Source organism: Oncorhynchus mykiss, chromosome 28, assembly GCF_057628025.1.
Source record: "Oncorhynchus mykiss isolate SJ-2025 chromosome 28, ASM5762802v1, whole genome shotgun sequence".
Classification (NCBI taxonomy): Eukaryota; Metazoa; Chordata; class Actinopteri; order Salmoniformes; family Salmonidae; genus Oncorhynchus; species Oncorhynchus mykiss.
In genome coordinates, this window is record NC_143049.1 from 34351640 (window position 1) to 34369771 (window position 18132).

General features: G+C 43.9%; 1 protein-coding gene across 8 annotated transcripts in view; it reads left to right on the forward strand.

The window, feature by feature from the left end:
• The window catches only part of LOC110509035 (tyrosine-protein kinase JAK1), a 25572-nt gene extending 9114 nt beyond the window's left edge, over nt 1-16458 (forward strand). For 5 of the 8 annotated variants that reach the window (XM_036966730.2, XM_090225164.1, XM_036966729.2 and 2 more), the window contains 14 exons: nt 2386-2489; nt 2882-3037; nt 6089-6176; nt 7029-7156; nt 7991-8126; nt 8262-8413; nt 8766-8916; nt 9247-9341; nt 9746-9926; nt 10023-10147; nt 10453-10625; nt 13828-13945; nt 14466-14576; nt 15305-16458. In XM_036966730.2, the coding sequence (XP_036822625.2) occupies nt 2386-2489; nt 2882-3037; nt 6089-6176; nt 7029-7156; nt 7991-8126; nt 8262-8413; nt 8766-8916; nt 9247-9341; nt 9746-9926; nt 10023-10147; nt 10453-10625; nt 13828-13945; nt 14466-14576; nt 15305-15430 (1844 nt within the window). In that variant the 3' untranslated portion in view covers nt 15431-16458. Of the gene's footprint in view, nt 1-2385; nt 2490-2881; nt 3038-6088; nt 6177-6312; nt 7157-7990; nt 8127-8261; nt 8414-8765; nt 8917-9246; nt 9342-9745; nt 9927-10022; nt 10150-10452; nt 10626-13827; nt 13946-14465; nt 14577-15304 lie in introns of all 8 variants that reach the window. The other 3 variants (XR_016492785.1, XR_016492786.1, XR_016492784.1) reach the window with 2 other exon arrangements.
• Nucleotides 16459-18132: the final 1674 nt, after the last annotated feature.

The window sequence follows — 18132 nt, forward strand, 5'->3', positions numbered from 1 at the left end:
CATTGGCGTTAAAATGGGCCAGCATCCCTGTGGAACGCTTTCAACACCTTATAGTCCATGCCCTGACAAATTGAGGCTGTTCTGAGGGCAAAACGGGTGCAACTCAATATTAGGAAGGTGTACCTAATGTTTTGTACACTCGGTGTATATCATAACCATTGCAGAATAAATTCCTCACCTTTTCTGCCCATGATGAGTTCATATTCCCTGAGTAGCCATACAACAAGTTAGCCTGCACATCTCTCATTTAATTGGGCCTAGTAGATAGGCTATTATAATTTAATCCGGCAGGGAATGTGGTTTATAACATACAGTAGAATTGAACATGGAAGTGTGTAGGATACCACTTTAAGTAGGGCTACTGTAGTTTTCATCAGAGTAGATCAATGTTTCAGAATTCGCGGGCAGTGCAGCATATTTAGGTTCCGGAAAATTCAACTGTTCAAACGATCCGTTTACAGGTCCACAACAAATTGTAGTTGTTTTTTCTTTCAGAAACGGTCAGATACAACAAATGTCACTACAAAAGAAAACATTCTGCCAACACCTCCAAAGACATTTGATCCAGTTCGCCATTTACTAGGCCTAATTCCAACACTTCCAAAGACATTTGATCCAGTTCGCCATTTACTAGGCCTAATTCCAACACTTCCAAAGACATTTGATCCAGTTCGCCATTTACTAGGCCTAATTCCAACACTTCCAAAGACATTTGATCCAGTTCGCCATTTACTAGGTCTAATTCCAACACTTCCAAAGACATTTGATCCAGTTCGCCATTTACTAGGCCTAATTCCAACACTTCCAAAGTATACAGCAAATAAGGCTGTTATTGTCACCATAAAAGGTGAATGATGGAGTTATAATGCCGGTTCACACGCGCTCAGTTTTACGACCGGGCGGATTTATAATGTGAAAAAGGCGTATGTACAGAGCCTTCAGAAAGTATTCACAGCCCTTTACTTTCCCCCATGTTGTCGCGTTACAGCATGAATTTAAAATGACATGTTGTGTCACTGATCTACACACAATACCCCATCATGTCAAAGTGGAATTTTGTTTGTAAAAATTTTTACTCATAAAAAAATTCTAACCTGAAAAGTATTCAACCCCTTTGTTATGGCAAGCCTAAATAAGTTCAAGAGTCTCAACGTCAACAGTGAAGTGAAGATGCGACTCCGGGATGCTGGCCTTCTAGGCAGAGTTCCTCTGTCCAGTGTCTGTGTTCTTTCGCCCATCTTAATCTTTTATTTTTATTGGCCAGTCTGAAATATGGCTTTTTCTTTGCAACTCTGCCTAGAAGGCCAGCATCCCGGAGTCGCCTCTTCACTGTTGACGTTGAGACTGGTGTTTTGCGGGTACTATTTAATGAAGCTGCCAGTTGAGGACTTGTGAGGCATCTGTTTCTCAAACTAGACACTCTAATATGTACTTGTCCTCTTGCTCAGTTGTGCACCAGGGCCTCCCACTCCTCTTTCTATTCTGGTTAGGGCCAGTTTGCTCTGTTCTGTAAAGGGAGTAGTACTAAGCCTTGTATGAGATCTTCAGTTTCTTGGCAATTTTTCGCATGGAATAGCCTTCATTTCTCAGAACAAGTATAGACTGACAAGTTTCAGAAGAAAGCTCTTTGTTTCTGGCCATTTTGAGTCTAATCGAATCCACAAATGCTGATGCTCCAGATACTCAACTAGTCTAAAGAAGGCCAGTTTTATTGCTTCTTTAATGAGCACAACAGTTTTCAGCTGTGCTAACATAATTGCAAAAGGGTTTTCTAATGATCAATTAGCCTTTTAAAATGATAAACTTGGAATAGCTAACACAAGGTGCCATTGGATGGTTGCTGATAATGGGCCTATGTAGATATTCCATGAAAAAATCTGTTGTTTTGGTAGTCATTTACAGCATTAACTATGTTTACACTATATTTCTGATCAATTTGATGTTATTTTAATGGACCCAAAATGTGCTTTTCTTTCAAAAACAAGGACATTTCTAAGTGACCCAGAACTCTGAATGGTAGTGTATTTATTGTCATGTTGATTTCAAGCTGTAACCCAACAAAATGTGGAATAAGTCAAGGGGTATGAATACTTTCTGAAGGCTCTGTATGACGAGTGCCAAGTTTATAAATCTCTATCTTTGTGCGTGTGCGGTCTTTTCAGAAATGGTGCACGCGGATATTTAGTGTTACATTTACACACCGGTTAGAAATGAGGCCCCTGAGCTGGATGACTTCTTCTGTTCATACCAATATCAAACAGGAAATGTTGCTCAGTAACCGTGGTTTTCTCTGTTACCTCATCTCACTTTAGAGGGATGTGTTTGGCGTGTCTTTTGTTTCCTATTTCAGTTTCCTATTTCAGCGTGGTTTTTCGTTTTCTTTAGAAATCTCTAACCTTCTGTTCGTGACAAAGAGAGAGGCGGAGCCGACACATCCCATACAGAGTCAACTCATCTTCCACAGGATCCACAAAGAGGACATTTTGCAGGTGTGTGTGCTTGTGTGTGTGTGTGTGTATGCATTGGGGTCCCGAGTGGCGCAGCGGTCTAGGGCACTGCATCTCAGTGCTAGAGGTGTCACCACAGACCCTGGTTCGATTCCAGGCTGCATCACAACCAGCCATGATTGGGAGTCTCATAGGGCGGCACACAATTAGCCCAGCGCCATCTGGGTTAGTGTTTGTACGGGATAGGCCAGTTAAATATGTTTTTAAATAAAAAATGTATGCATGCGTGTTTTCATGCTAGGCTGTGTACAGTATGTTCGTGTGCACAGGATGCCCTACACTGGCAATGCTACCTTTTTCATTCATTTGTTTGACATCAACAGTTTTGCTTTTCTGTCATTAACCAGGTCTATGTCTCCCATATGTCTATCTAGGAGGAGCACTTGGGCTGTGGCACCAGAACTAACATCTATGCTGGCAAACTGAAGATAAAGTGTGAGGAAGAGAAGGATGTATGGGGTTCCCAAACCCACCACCAGGTCAAAGTGGTCCTGAAAATGCTGCGGTCCCAACACAGGGACATCTCTATGGTGAGAACAAGCGCGTGCATACCCTCACATGTTCTGTATAAATATAAGGGGCTTTATAAATATATTTGATTGACATTCACACAGTGGTGTAAAGTACTTAAGTATACATGTTTTTTAAAGTACTACTTAAGTTGTATTTTGGGGTATTTGTTCTTTACTCTTTATATTTTTGACAAATTTGACTTTTACTACATTCTTAAAGACCATCTCTACCTTTTTACTCCTGTACATTTTCTCTGACACACAAAAGTACTTGTTCCATTTCGAATGCTTAGGCAGCACAGCAGTATGTTCCAATTCACGCACTTATCAATATAACGTGTTGTCATCCCTACTGCCTCTGATCTGGCAGACTCACTAAACACATTATGTCTGAGTGTTGGAGTGTTGGAGTGTTGGAGTGTTGGAGTGTTGGAGTGTCTGAGTGTCTGAGTGTCTGAGTGTCTGAGTGTCTGAGTGTCTGAGTGTCTGAGTGTCTGAGTGTCTGAGTGTCTGAGTGTGTCCCTGTCTGACCATAAATAAAAAGAAAATGGTGCCATCTGGTTTACTTAATATAAGGAATTTGATGTATAGAATTTACTTTAACTTTTTACTCAAGTATGACAATTGAGTACTTTTTCCACCACTGTAGATTTTAAAACCAGATACTTTTAGACTTTTACTTAAGTAGTATTTTACTAGCAACGGTAAGCAAAATGTGTTAATTTGAAGGAATGAAACAGTTGGATGAACATACTCTAAACTTTTAGAAATGTTTAAATCCAACAGATTTTGATTGAATTATAGGACATAAAACATTTTACTGGCACAGACAAATAAACATTAACATAAAGGGGTGGAACAACCTCCAAAACTTCCTCTGTCTAGGCTTACCTGCACTCACCTGCGCTGTCTAGACTGACTCATTAATTACTGTGGTTGTCACGTTCTCTTGCATCATTTAATAGCAGGATAGTCTAAGATTAAAAATCAACAGGTTAGATTACACCTATTTATATATCACTATAATCTGAGTGTTCACGTACGAAAGTTGCTTTCATTTCAGCACATCGAAATTTGTTAACATTTCAACTGTGTAAAAAATAAAAAGGATATTCCCGGTAAAATGAAGACCTATCAAAATAAAGTGCTCTTTCTCCTGATGTAAGTGTGGAGACGATGCGTTAAATCCCAGGCTTTAGCGTTCTTATAAATGCAATGCAAAGACAGTATATTCCGTTGAGTCCATTTCAGCCATTACCGGGGTGTGTTTGACAGGTATTTGTGGTCCGTGCCGTTTAAGATGAGGGAGGGAGATTTAAAAATAAATAATAATAATGATCATGACCTTATTTCTATTACAAAATATTGGATGACTGTCTTTCATATTCCATTCACCCTGTTCAATGTAACAGCGATAGGTTTAGGTTTACATGATACTCACATGTTCTTTGGCTACAACCTAGCCTATGAATGAACGATTACAACGTAGGTGCACACAGGTCGAGAGAAACATTTGAGGTGACAGACAGTGACACATTCAATACATTGTTGCACACTGTTGTCTGCATCTAGCTGATATATAGGGTTTAATCATTAGTCCAACAGTTGCAAACAAACGTTTCTATTGGAAAAATTCAGATATATTTATCCCTGTTTGCTTCCATTTAAGACATATTTTTTTTTAAACAGAATCGGCTTTAATGAATACACCCGCTGAACACATTTTACTTTCATAGCAGCCACGTTGTATTCCTTCTCGCATCTACGCGGTCTCCTCTCAACTTTTGCCTTCGCTTATGGACTTCAATGCACAACACATCAGCTGTATGTGACCAGGTGTAAAAAACCTTTCCAAGCCAAACCATGTCATAACCACTACACACAGCCTACATCGTTGTCACCATATTAGCTAACGTCATAGTCAACATAGCTAATAGAACTAACGCGTTAGTAAACCCGCTACAATCATGCGTTAACATTACAGTGTACAGTCAGTAAGCAGTTTAGAACTTACACCGGGGGGCCCAGTGGCAATACATTTTTAAAACCAAAAGCTTACCTTGACTTGGAAGAGTTCCAGTGTTGTGTTGGATAGTCATAGCCAGCTAGCTAACATAGTATCCCTTTGTTTGAGCAGGCTAAACTAGCTAAGTAAAACTGGAAAAAATTACTCTCTCTCTCTCGCTTCTCCTTCATTTTGGAATAAATTAATTAGTTAAACTGTTCAAATATTGTCTTTCTCTCTCTGAGTCAACTGCTCACCACATGTTATGCACTGCAGTGCTAGCTAGCTGTAGTTTATGCATTCAGTACTAGATTAATTATTTTGATCCTTTGATTGGATTGACAACATGTCAATTCATGCTGCAAAATCTCTGATAGGTTGGGGGACATCATCCAGATTTTGTCATAATTACTGTATTGACATCAATGTACCCAGAGGAGGACGAAAGCTAGCTGTCCTCCAGCTACACCATGGTGCAACCCTACAGAGTGCTGTTGAGGCTACTGTAGACCTTCATTGCAAAATAGTGTTTTAATCAATTAAAACACACTATTATTTGGTGATTGCTTTTAGAATGATTTTATCAACAAACAAAAAAATACCTTTTTTTAAATGTTTAAAAATATGAAATTCACTGAGGAGTATTGTCCTCCCCTTCCTCTGAGGAGCCTCCACTGCTGACAGGTCTTTACAAACATTTCCTCGGTTGTAGCATTACCTGGAAAAAACTTCAAGCACAAGCAAGAGTATGAAAGAGTCTCAGGAGTAAAATCAATCCATCGAGATTTAAATGACAAATGACCCTCAACCACAGGAAAAAGATAGAGGGCTGGCCATGCGCATTGCTAATTTTACTGGGCTTTACTTTTACTAAGGTATCTTTTACTTTTAGTCTAGTACAATTGACAATTGAGTACTTGTTCCACCACTGCACACATTTCCTTCCTCCATTACCTGTCTGACTTTGTGACCACTTTATTTGACCTTTTGACTTTGATCTTTTACGACGGACCTCTTTCCGTCAGGCTTTCTTTGACCTTTTACCCCTGAGCTCTTTCCGTCAGGCTTTCTTTGAGACGGTCAGTATGATGCATCAGGTGTCCCACCAACACATCGCTCTGCTGCATGGTGTCTGTGTTCGCAACCAGGACAGTAAGTCGCCCTTCATTCCACCATTCCTCTTGTCTTCATTCTTTTTTCTTTTTTTAACCCCCTTTTCTCCCAAATGTTTGTGGTATCCAATTGTTAGTAATTACTATATTGTCTCATCGCTACAACTCCCGTACAGGCTCGGGAGAGACGAAGGTCGAAAGCCATGCGTCCTCCGAAACACAACCCAACCAAGCCGCACTGCTTTAACACAGCGCGCCTCCAACCCGGAAGCCAGCCGCACCAATGTGTCGGAGGAAACACCGTTCACCTGGCTACCTTGGTTAGCGTGCACTGCACCCGACCCGCCACAGGAGTCGCTGGTGCGCGATGAGACAAGGATATCCCTACTGGCCAAACCCTCCCTAACCCGGACAACGCTAGGCCAATTGTGTGTCGCCCCACGGACCTCCCAGTCACGGCCGGCTGCGACAGAGCCTGGGCGCGAACCCAGAGTTTTTGGTGGCACTGCTAGCCCTGCGATGCATTGCCCTAGACCACTGCGCCACCTGGGAGGCCTTTATCTTCATTCTTAAACTGACACTCAGCGATATGCCACAAGCCGCAGGATGAACCTAAGTTATTGTAGATGATTGTGATGCTAGACTATGTACTCGCAACAGAGTATCTGCTACAACGTGATAAGTTCTTAGATACTGCTGTTTACGTCATGCTTCGCTGAAGTCCTAGATGTAATGACATAGTGTCTACATTTGCAATATGCCATATGTTGCGGAAAATACTTCATATCTCTGACAGTTAAAAAAAAATATATAGAAATTTGCTAGTGCTTTTACATCTGAAAATGGGCTAGACTTTTTTGGGGACCTCAACCTGTGTGTGGTCCCTGTTCAGATATCATTGTGGAGGAGCATGTGAAGCTGGGTCCTCTGGATGTGTTCATGAAGGGGTGTCGTCTTCAACTCAGCACTTCCTGGAAATTCCAGGTGGCCAAACAACTGGCCAGCGTCCTCAGCTACCTGGTGAGAAACCATCAATCAACCCTGATTCACACTATAGGGCCAAGCCTAGCTGTACTGGGACGGCCTGCTTACGCATCCACCATAGTTAATGGAACTGTGCTGGAAAGGACAATGTGCAAGGAAAATATCAGAGCCAGTCCAGTATGGTTCACGTTGGCCCTATAGTATAAAACAGGCATAAAAATGTGCCATGATAACATTACAGTCTGTATTCTTACCAGAATGTAAGCATCTGGGAACTTGGTGCCAACCCGGAGTAGACAGTAGTTTGTTAAAACTTGAACAGATGCAGTCAAATATATTGACACCTTTGCTCTTTTACAATGGAGTACAATGTTCTGTTTTTTTCTTTACAAAACTGGCTGAATGGCTCTTTTTACCACGTAGGCACCTGCAACTTACCACAGGTAAAATTCATTATACATTGAACAAAAATCATTGCTTCCAACCAAATTTTGAATAATTTAGTCCAGGCCATTTTTGACTTTCAAGATCTTAATTTCAGTTATAAATGTTTTTTCCTTAGTCCTGTGCCGTTGTCAATCAAACAAATGCATTTTTTTTTATATCAACTTATTTGAAAAGAAATCATGCGAAAGTGGCTATATATTTGTCTGTATATGTCAGTGGAGGCTGTTGTGGGGAGGACAGCTCGTAATAATAGCTGGAACGGAGAAAATGGAAACCATGTGTTGGATGTATTTGGTACCATTCCACCTATTCCACTCCAGCCATTACCACGAGCCCGTCCTCCCCAACTCAGGTGCTACCAACCTCCTGTGGTATACGTCTATATGGCTGTGGACCTGACCCTTCCCTGTATTTCCCTCTCAGGAGGATAAGAAGCTGGTCCATGGTTATGTGTCTGCTAAGAACATCCTAGTGGAGCGGGATGGCCTGGAGGGAGAGACTGGGCCCTTCATCAAACTCAGTAGCCCTGGGGTCCCCATCTCCGCACTCAACAGACAAGGTGTGTGTGTGTGTGTGTGTGTGTGTGTGTGTGTGTGTGTGTGTGTGTGTGTGTGTGTGTGTGTGTGTGTGTGTGTGTGTGTGTGAGAGTTTGTGTGTGTGTGTGTCTAGCTGATGAGGCTGTGTTGTATTACAGAGTGTGTGGAGAGGATTCCGTGGATCGCCCCAGAGTGTGTGAGGGACAGCCAGGTCCTGAGTGTTGCGGTGGATAAGTGGGGCTTCGGCACCACGCTGTGGGAGATCTGCTATGATGGAGAGGCTCCTCTCAAAGACAAGAAACTCATAGAGGTACACACTAACTTCCCCTCACAACACAACAGAATTACTAACATACATCGAACAACGCGATCTCTCCCTCACAGCAGAATTACTAACAACACAACAGAATTACTAACAACACAACAGAATTACTAACAACACAACAAAATTACTAACATACAGCGAACAACGCGATCTCTCCCTCACAACCACCCCCTAGACTGCCCATACAAAACATGAATGTATCCCTTATTTACCCAGGTGATATCTCTCTTTCAGAGGGGAGGTCTTTCTGGAGTTATTTCATTGAATACACCTGTTGTTATATACCCAAAGTCGTCTTGGTCCCTGATCTGTCTCCTATCTTTCTCTCTGTGAGCAGAAGGAGATGTTCTACTCGGCCCAGTGTTCCCTGGTGACCCCAGACTGCCCTCAGCTGGGTGAGCTCATCACCAAATGCATGACCTACGACCCCAAGAGGAGGCCCTTCTTCAGGGCCATAGTCAGGGACCTCACCGGGGTGGCTGAGCAGAGTAAGAGAACAAAGAGGACTCAACTTCCCTGTTTCTCTCTGTCACCTTCCCTCTGTTTGTCTGTCACCTTCCCTCTGTTTGTCTGTCACCTTCCCTCTGTTTGTCTGTCACCTTCCCTCTGTTTCTCTCTGTCACCTTCCCTCTGTTTCTCTGTGTGACCCCTCTGTTTCTCTCTGACCTTCACTCTTGTCATTGTCATCTTCTGTCGGTCATGCTCTCTCAAATGCATGTGAAAATGTGTGTGTGTGTGTGCGTGCAAGTGCCTGTGTTTATTATAGGCAATGTCTGAGTATAAGTAGTATAGCCCTGCCTCTGTGGCCCCTCTCCCAGACCCAGCTCTGCCTCCTGGTAGGGTGCCCATCCAGGAAGTGGACCCCACCGTGTTTGAAACCAGGTTCCTCAGGAAAATCAAAGACCTGGGTGAGGTAGGGAGACTCCTAATACATGTAGACTTTTGGAGTGCTTGCCCACATTAAAGGGGCAGTCTGTGATTGGTACAATACATCCATTGTTGGACTTTTGAATTCTAGCCAATGATTGTTGAAGAATATCACTTCTAAATGTCTCATGAGCTTAGTTCAATTGTCTTACCCAATCAGAACCCAGAATATAAATATACATTTTTAATTTAAATATAAATATAATGGGGCTTTGTTTTATGAATCAGTTTGTTCCCCTGTAATGTGATGATTGTGGTATGTAACAGTGTGTGTGGGGTGTGAATATAAACTGTACCTGTATGGCTTTCATCAATATGGTTCACGATGTCTGTGGCTTTATTCTTTAAAGTGTGTGTGTGTGTGTGTGTGTGTGTGTACACTATTCGCAGGGTCACTTTGGCAAGGTGGAGTTGTGTCAGTATGACCCCCGTGGGGACGGCCGGGGGCAGCTTGTGGCGGTCAAGTCTCTGAAGCCAGAGAGCAGAGGTCAGCTGTGGAGAGAGATAGACACCATGAGAGAACTCTACCACCACAACATTGTCAAATACAGAGGAGTGTGTAGCGAGGATGGTGAGGAGAGCTCTGCAGTCTCACACACACACACACACACACACACATCTCATCCCAGTGACGGGGTTTGTGTTAACACTGTGTTTCTCTGTCTAGGTGGGAGAACCACTAAGCTGATCATGGAGTACCTGCCAGCGGGGAGCCTGAAGGACTACCTGCCCTGGAGGAAACACCAGACTGACCTCAGGAGACTCCTCCACTACGCCCTCCAGATCTGCCAGGTGTAGTAGAATGGAGATTCATTAATACCCCCAAAATGAATGACATTTTAATTTCATCCTGTTAATCCCACCCTATTAGGTGTTTACTGCAGTTTGTGATGATGGAAAGAGTTGGACAGAATTTAAACCATTGCACTCCTTTAAATGCACTTTCTGTTACTTGGTAACTGTTGCCTAGTACCAAATGGAATGTTGTGGTAAATGTTTCAAAGACTCGTAGAAAAGCACAAGACTGCCAGGTAAATAGCAATACAAATATACAAACTATAAAAACAAGTGAAAGTGTGTGTGTGTGTGTGTGTCAGGGAATGGATTACTTGGGATCCCAGCGGTTCATCCACCGGGATCTGGCGGCTCGGAACGTTCTGGTGGAGAACGAGAGCACGGTGAAGATCGGAGACTTTGGCCTGACCAAGAGCATGAAGGAGGACAAGAGTTACTACACTGTCAGAGAGGAGACCGACAGCCCTGTGTTCTGGTGAGCAAATGTATACATAGAATGACAACACAGGAGGTTGGTGACACCTTCATTGGGGAGGATGGGCACGTGGTAATGGCTGGAGCGGTACAAGTGGAAAGGTATCAACAACATCAAACATATGGTTTTCATGTGTTTGATACCATTCCATTCACTCCATTCCAGCCATTATTATGAGCCGTCCTCCCCTCAGCAGCCTCCACTGAATGACAAGATCAGGTCCTAGAACTTAACATGATCGTTGTCTCCCAAATCAATGTGAAGAACATGAGGTCAGGTGCATTTTAAAGCCTGGATCCCAGTCTATTTCATTGCTATTGGTGCTACACTCCACGACCAAAAGTAAGTGGACACCTGCTCGTCGAACATCTCATTCCAAAATCATGGGCATTAATATGGAGTTGGTCCCCCATTGCTTCAGTAACAGCCTCCACTCTTCTGGGAAGGCTTCCCACTAGATGTTGGAACATTGCTGCGGGGACTTGCTTCCATTCAGCCACAAGAGCATTAGGTCAGGCACTGATGTGCGATTAGGCCTGGCTCACAGTCAGTCGGCATTCCAATTCCTCCCAAAGGTGTTCAGTGGGGTTGAGGTCAGGGCTATGTGCAGGCCAGTTAAGTTCTTCCACACTGATCTCGACAAACTATTTCTTTGTGGACCTTTGTGCACAGGGGCATTGTGGTGCTAAAACACAAAAGGTTCTTCCCCAAACTGTTGCCACAAAGTTGGAAGCACAGAATTGTCTAAAATGTCATTTGTAAGCTGTACACTGTATTCCTCCTCCACCAAAATGTACAGTTGGCACTATACATTGGGGCAGGTAGTGTTCTCCTGGCATCCGTCAAACCCAGATTTGTCTATCGGACTGCCAGATGGTGAAGTGTGATTCATCACTCCAGTGAACGTGTTTCCACTGCTCCAGAGTCCAATGGCGGCGAGCTTTACACCACTCCAGCCAACGCTCGGCATTGCACATGGTGATCTTAGGCTTGTGTGTGGCTGCTTGGCGAAGGAAACCCATTTCATGAAACTGCTTCCAGAGGCAGTTTGGAACTCGGTAGTGAGTCTTGCAACCAAGGACAGATGATTGTTACGCGCTATGCTCGATTTTATACACCTGTCAGCAACGGGTGTGGCTAAAATACCCGAAACCCTTCAAATGAGTGGTTTTCCACATACTTTTATGTATATTCGGTAAGTATTCAGACCCCTTGACTTTTCCCACATTTTGTTACATTACAGCCTTATTATAAAAATGTATTAAATCTATTTTTGTCCTCATCAATCTACACACAATACCCCATAATGACAAAGCTAAAAACCTGTACTTGGGGAATTTTTCCCATTTGTCTCTGCAGATGCTCTCAATCACTGTCAGGTTGGATGGGGACTGTCGCTGCACATCTATTTTTAGGTCTTTCCAGAGATGTTCGATCGGATTCAAGACCGGACTCTGGCTGGGCCACTCGAGGACATTCAGAGACTTGTCCCAAAGCCACTCCTGCTTTGTCTTGGCTCTGTGCTTAGGGTCATTGTCCTGTTGGAAGGTGAACCTTTGCCCCAGTCTGAGGTCCTGAGCACTCTGGATTAGGTTTTCATCAAGGATCTCTCTGTACTTTGCTCCGTTCATCGTTCCCTCGATCTTGATTAGTCTCCCAGTCCCTCCTGCTAAAAAACACCCCCACAGCATGATGCTGCCGCCACCATGCTTCACCGTAGGAATGGTGCCAGGTTTCCTCCAGACGTGAAGCTTGGCATTCAGGCCAAAGAGTTCAATCTTGGTTTCATCAGACCAGAGAATCTTGTATCTCATGGTCTGTGAGTCTTTTAGGTGCCTTTTTGCAAACTCCAAGCGGGCTGTCATGTGCCTTTTACTGAGGAGTGGCTTCCGTCTGGCCACTTTACCATAAAGTTCTGATTGGTGGAGTGCTGCAGAGATGGTTGTCCGTCTGGAAGGTTCTCCCATGTCCACAGAGGAACTCTGGAACTCTATCAGAGTGACCATTGGGTTCTTGGTCACCTCCCTGACCTAGGCCCTTCTCCCCCGATTGCTCAGTTTGACCGGGAGGCCAGTTCAAGGAAGAGTCTTGGTGGTTCAAGATTTCCTCCAATTAAGAATGATGGAGGCCACTGTGTTCTTGGGGACCTTCAATGCTGCAGAAATGTTTTGGTACCCTTCTCCAGATCTGTTCCTTGACACAATCCTGTCTCGGAGCTCTACAGACAATTCCTTCAACCTTATGGCTTGGTTTTTGCTCTGACATGCACTGTCAACTGTGGAACATTATATTGACAGATGTGTGCCTTTCCAAATTATGTCCAATCAATTGAATTTACAACAGGTGGACTCCATGTTGTACACACATCTAAAGTATGATCAATGGAAACCAGGCTGTATCACATCTGGCTGTGATTGGGAGTCCCATAGGGAGGTGCACAATTGGCCCAGCATCGTCCGGGTTTGGCCGGGTAGGCCATCATTGTAAATAAGAATTTGTTCTTAATTAACTGGCCTAGTTAAATAAATACAAATATTTAAAAAATAATTATGTCTCATAGCAAGCGGTCTGAATACTTATGTAAAAAACTTTTCACTTTGGCATTATGGGGTATTGTGATGTCACTATGGGGTATTGTGATGTCACTATGGGGTATTGTGATGTCATTATGGGGTATTGTGATGTCACTATGGGGTATTGTGATGTCACTATGGGGTATTGTGATGTCACTATGGGGTATTGTGATGTCACTATGGGGTATTGTGTGTAGATTGATTGAATACATTTTTTAATTAAGCTGTAATGCAATTTTTTTTGTTGAAAAAGTCAAGGGGATCAGATTCAATTCTGATTTTCGCTCCTATGATGTTAACAGGACGGGGCTCATTGTATTTACATGAACTCACATGGGCGGCAGGTAGCCTAACGGTAGAGTGTTGGGCCAGTAACCGAGAGGTTGCTGATTCGAATCCCTGAGCTGACTAGGTGAAAAATCTGTTGATGTGCCCTTGCTCTGCATAAGAGCGTCTGCTAAGTGACTAAAATGTACATATTAACCTTGGTTGTGTTCATTAGGCAGTTGGCACCCAACGGAAGAAAACAAACCGGAAGGAACTACCTAAACTTGTCCAATAAGAAACGCTCATTTTCGGTTGCAGAACATTTTGCTACGTCGTGCCCTAACCCATGTGTTGCCTTGTAGGTACGCTCCCGAGTGCCTGGTGGACTGTAAGTTTTACTCTGCGTCTGACGTGTGGTCCTTCGGAGTGACCCTCTATGAGTTGTTGACCTACTGTGAGACAAGCAGCAGTCCTACCACGGTAAAGAACTTTGTTTCTTTGTTAACCTCACTATGAAAATATGTTAATACAAATTCCTAAAACTTTATTGATTTGACAAATATCAGGGGTCAGACCTGTTAACATGTATCTGATGTGATGCCAGGGGTCAGACCTGTTAACATGTATCTGATGTGATACCAGGGGTCAGACCTGTTAACATGTATCTGATGAGACCAGGGGTCAGACCTGTTAACATGTATCTGATGAGATGTATTCTAGTCTTAGTTAATTAAACTAGCGTCTGTCTGTTTTGGGGTCAAATAATTCTGAAGTTCAATGCTCTGAGCGGTGCACTTTTCCACTTCCCTTCGTGGATTTATAAAGGAAATGACTAGAAACTCCTTCCCCATGCTTGTACCAATCCAATGCTTCTAAATGCATGGAAAGAGTGCATAAGTGTATGCTTTGGGAGAAACGACTGTGGTGTTGGTAGGGATTGAACTGGAGCGTAGGACCAGTGTTACATCTGTTTTGGTTTTGATCATATGGTTGTTCACAGGTATTCTTGGAGATGCTTCGTCCAATCCAGGGTCAGATGAATATCACCCAATTGGTGGAAGTGCTGATGGCCGGCAGGAGGCTGCCCTGTCCACCTCACTGCCCGGATGCGGTAAGAGAACTGGGAAATGGTGTAACCTGCTCGAAAAAGGCTGTAGTCGTTCCTTCTCTTTCATCTGAAAGCTGATACTCTGGGGTGAAGTTTCCTCTAGGTACAGATCTAGGATCAGCTTCCCCTCCCCCGATCCTAACCTTAATCATTAGTGAGAAAAAATGCTACACTGACCCACGCACCCTTTCTAAATACAAAGTCAGTAGTGTTACTCTACAGATGTAGGATCTTAATTTGACCAGTTTTTCACAGCAGGAAAAGAATCCTACAGCAACAGGAAATGGGAATTATTATGTGGATTATAATTAACTGACATTTTTGTAGGGGTTTATACATGTTTTGTTAGGACAAATCAAGTCTGACATTTTAAAAGTGGAATTTAAAAACTTTAGAAGCCTTTTTAAACCTTAAATACATGACAAGTTTGCATTTCCTGCAGGAACTTTCTTGCAACAACTTTCTGACACATGTAGGAATAGAACAACCTGCATATCTAATGGCTTTGAGCAGGTTGCTCGTTATCAACGCCGATGTACATCAGCATAAAAAGGAAAATTGCATCCACAAGGATAAACATGTCTTCCCAGGTGTGTTTATCATAGCAGCGTTTTGACCCTTAGCTTGCAGGATATTTATTTGTTATGCTTCTCGACCCCCCCCCAAAAAAAAAAAAATTGACGATTTTTCTATCTGGCCTCTGGTCTTTGCACTTCTGTGTGTGTGTGCAGGTATACTCTCTGATGAGGAGGTGTTGGGAGAGTTCCCCGGAGAACAGGATTCAGTTCAAAGACCTGATCACAGAGCTGGAGCTGCTGCTGGATGAGAGGCACGGAGGAGATGGACTGGCTGTCTGACCTGACGAAGCTGAAGCTGCAGCTGGACGAGAGGCACGGAGGAGATGGACTGGCTGTCTGATCTGACGAAGCTGCTGCTGGATGAGAGGCACGGAGGAGATGGACTGGCTGTCTGACCTGACGAAGCTGCAGCTGGACGAGAGGCACGGAGGAGATGGACTGGCTGTCTGATCTGACGAAGCTGCTGCTGGATGAGAGGCACGGAGGAGATGGACTGGCTGTCTGACCTGACGAAGCTGCAGCTGGACGAGAGGCACGGAGGAGATGGACTGGCTGTCTGACCTGACGAAGCTGCAGCTGGACGAGAGGCACGGAGGAGATGGACTGGCTGTCTGACCTGACGAAGCTGCAGCTGGACGAGAGGCACGGAGGAGATGGACTGGCTGTCTGACCTGACGAAGCTGAAGCTGCAGCTGGACGAGAGGCACGGAGGAGATGGACTGGCTGTCTGACCTGACGAAGCTGCAGCTGGACGAGAGGCACGGAGGAGATGGACTGGCTGTCTGACCTGACGAAGCTGCAGCTGGACGAGAGGCACGGAGGAGATGGACTGGCTGTCTGATCTGACGAAGCCGACACATAGATGGATAGATAATAATACTAGTGATGCACTGATATGACATTTGACCGATATCCCATATTTTCCTTGCCAAAAAAAACAGAAACTGAAATTTTAGCAGCCGTTTAAGGATTCTGGTACAGTTAAATAGTTAACACACACACACACAGCCGCAGCGGTCTAAGGCACAGCATCTTAGTGCAAGAGGCGTCACTACAGTCCCTGGTTCAAATCCAGGCTGTATCAAATCCGGCCGTGATTGGGAGTCCCGTAGGGCAACGCACAATTGGCCCAGCGTCTTCTGGGTTTGGCCGGGGTAGGCCGTCATTGTAAATAAGAATTTGTTCGTAACTAACTTACCTAGTTAAAGAAAGGTCACACACACCACACTGACCAAACATTTATTTTGTTGGTATTTACATATGTCCCCATTACCAGTAAAACATAATCAATCTATTTCTTTCACTTACTTGCTGTGCTGTTTCATTGTTCAGTTGTTTCATTCTCAGCCAGGATTTCATCATACATGTCAAGCAGTGAAGTTTCAGCTCTGCCTGTGACCGACCAGTCGGCGAAAGCCAACATCACCCACGACAGAGAACAGTTGATTGTCAAGGGCAATGATTTCCATTATCTTGTCGTTAATGAATTTCACCTTTGAGTTGTCTCGCTGAAATGTTCTTACTCTTTCAAATGACTGCTGGACGTATTGGCGGCTCGATCCACACAGAAGACATTGTGGGCCAGGTTAGGAATGCTGTGTTGCACGTGTAGTGTAAAATGTTACGTGATGTCATTACGTCATGTACCTGTGTTATATAGGTCTGCACGTCAGCTTTGACATCGGCGTTAAACTAGACATGATGTTGGCATTTTTAGCTAATATCGGCCGATTTCGATATGTTCACTGATATATCGTGCAACCCTAAATATTAGAATTCATATCATAATATTTATGCCATTTAGCAGACACTTTTATCCAAATAGATAGATGGGTGGATGGATGAAAACACAGTCGACAAAGGCAGACAGAAAGCACAGACAAAAGCTCACTTGTCAAACGATAACAAGCAATATATTTTTTACAATAGGAAAACAAATATAGGCTAGATTGAAAACTGGACATTGTACCACTCAGCCATTAGGTTAGCCACTGTAGCCCCTTACCACACCCAACCCTGTTCTCTCACACTGGAGCCCCCTACCACACCCAACCCTGTTCTCTCACACTGGAGCCCCCTACCACACCCAACCCTGTTCTCTCCCACTGGAGCCCCTTACCACACCCAACCCTGTTCTCTCACACTGGAGCCCCCTACCACACCCAACCCTGTTCTCTCACACTGGAGCCCCTTACCACACCCAACCCTGTTCTCTCACACTGGAGCCCCCTACCACACCCAACCCTGTTCTCTCACACTGGAGCCCCCTACCACACCCAACCCTGTTCTTTCCCCTTACCACACCCAACCCTGTTCTCTCCCACTGGAGCCCCTTACCACACCCAACCCTGTTCTCTCACACTAGAGCCCCCTACCACACCCAACCCTGTTCTCTCCCACTGGATCCCCCTACCACACCCAACACTGTTCTCTCTATGACCAGTTTGGCCTACCATCCCTCACAAGCAGATTACAAATGAACTGGTTCACCCTTACTTACTAACCCTTACTGGCTAAGCCCCACTCCTGTCCTTCTCCCAGTCCTTCTACAGCCTACACTCTCAAATCAAATCACACTTAATTTGCCACATGCACCGAATACAACAAGTGTAGACTTTACAGTGAAATGCTTTCTTACAAGCCCTTAACCAACAGTGTAGACTTTACAGTGAAATGCTTTCTTACAAGCCCTTAACCAACAGTGTAGACTTTACAGTGAAATGCTTTCTTACAAGCCCTTAACCAACAGTGTAGACTTTACAGTGAAATGCTTTCTTACAAGCCCTTAACCAACAGTGTAGACTTTACAGTGAAATGCTTTCTTACAAGCCCTTAACCAACAGTGTAGACTTTACAGTGAAATGCTTTCTTACAAGCCCTTAACCAACAGTGTAGACTTTACAGTGAAATGCTTTCTTACAAGCCCTTAACCAACAGTGTAGACTTTACAGTGAAATGCTTTCTTACAAGCCCTTAACCAA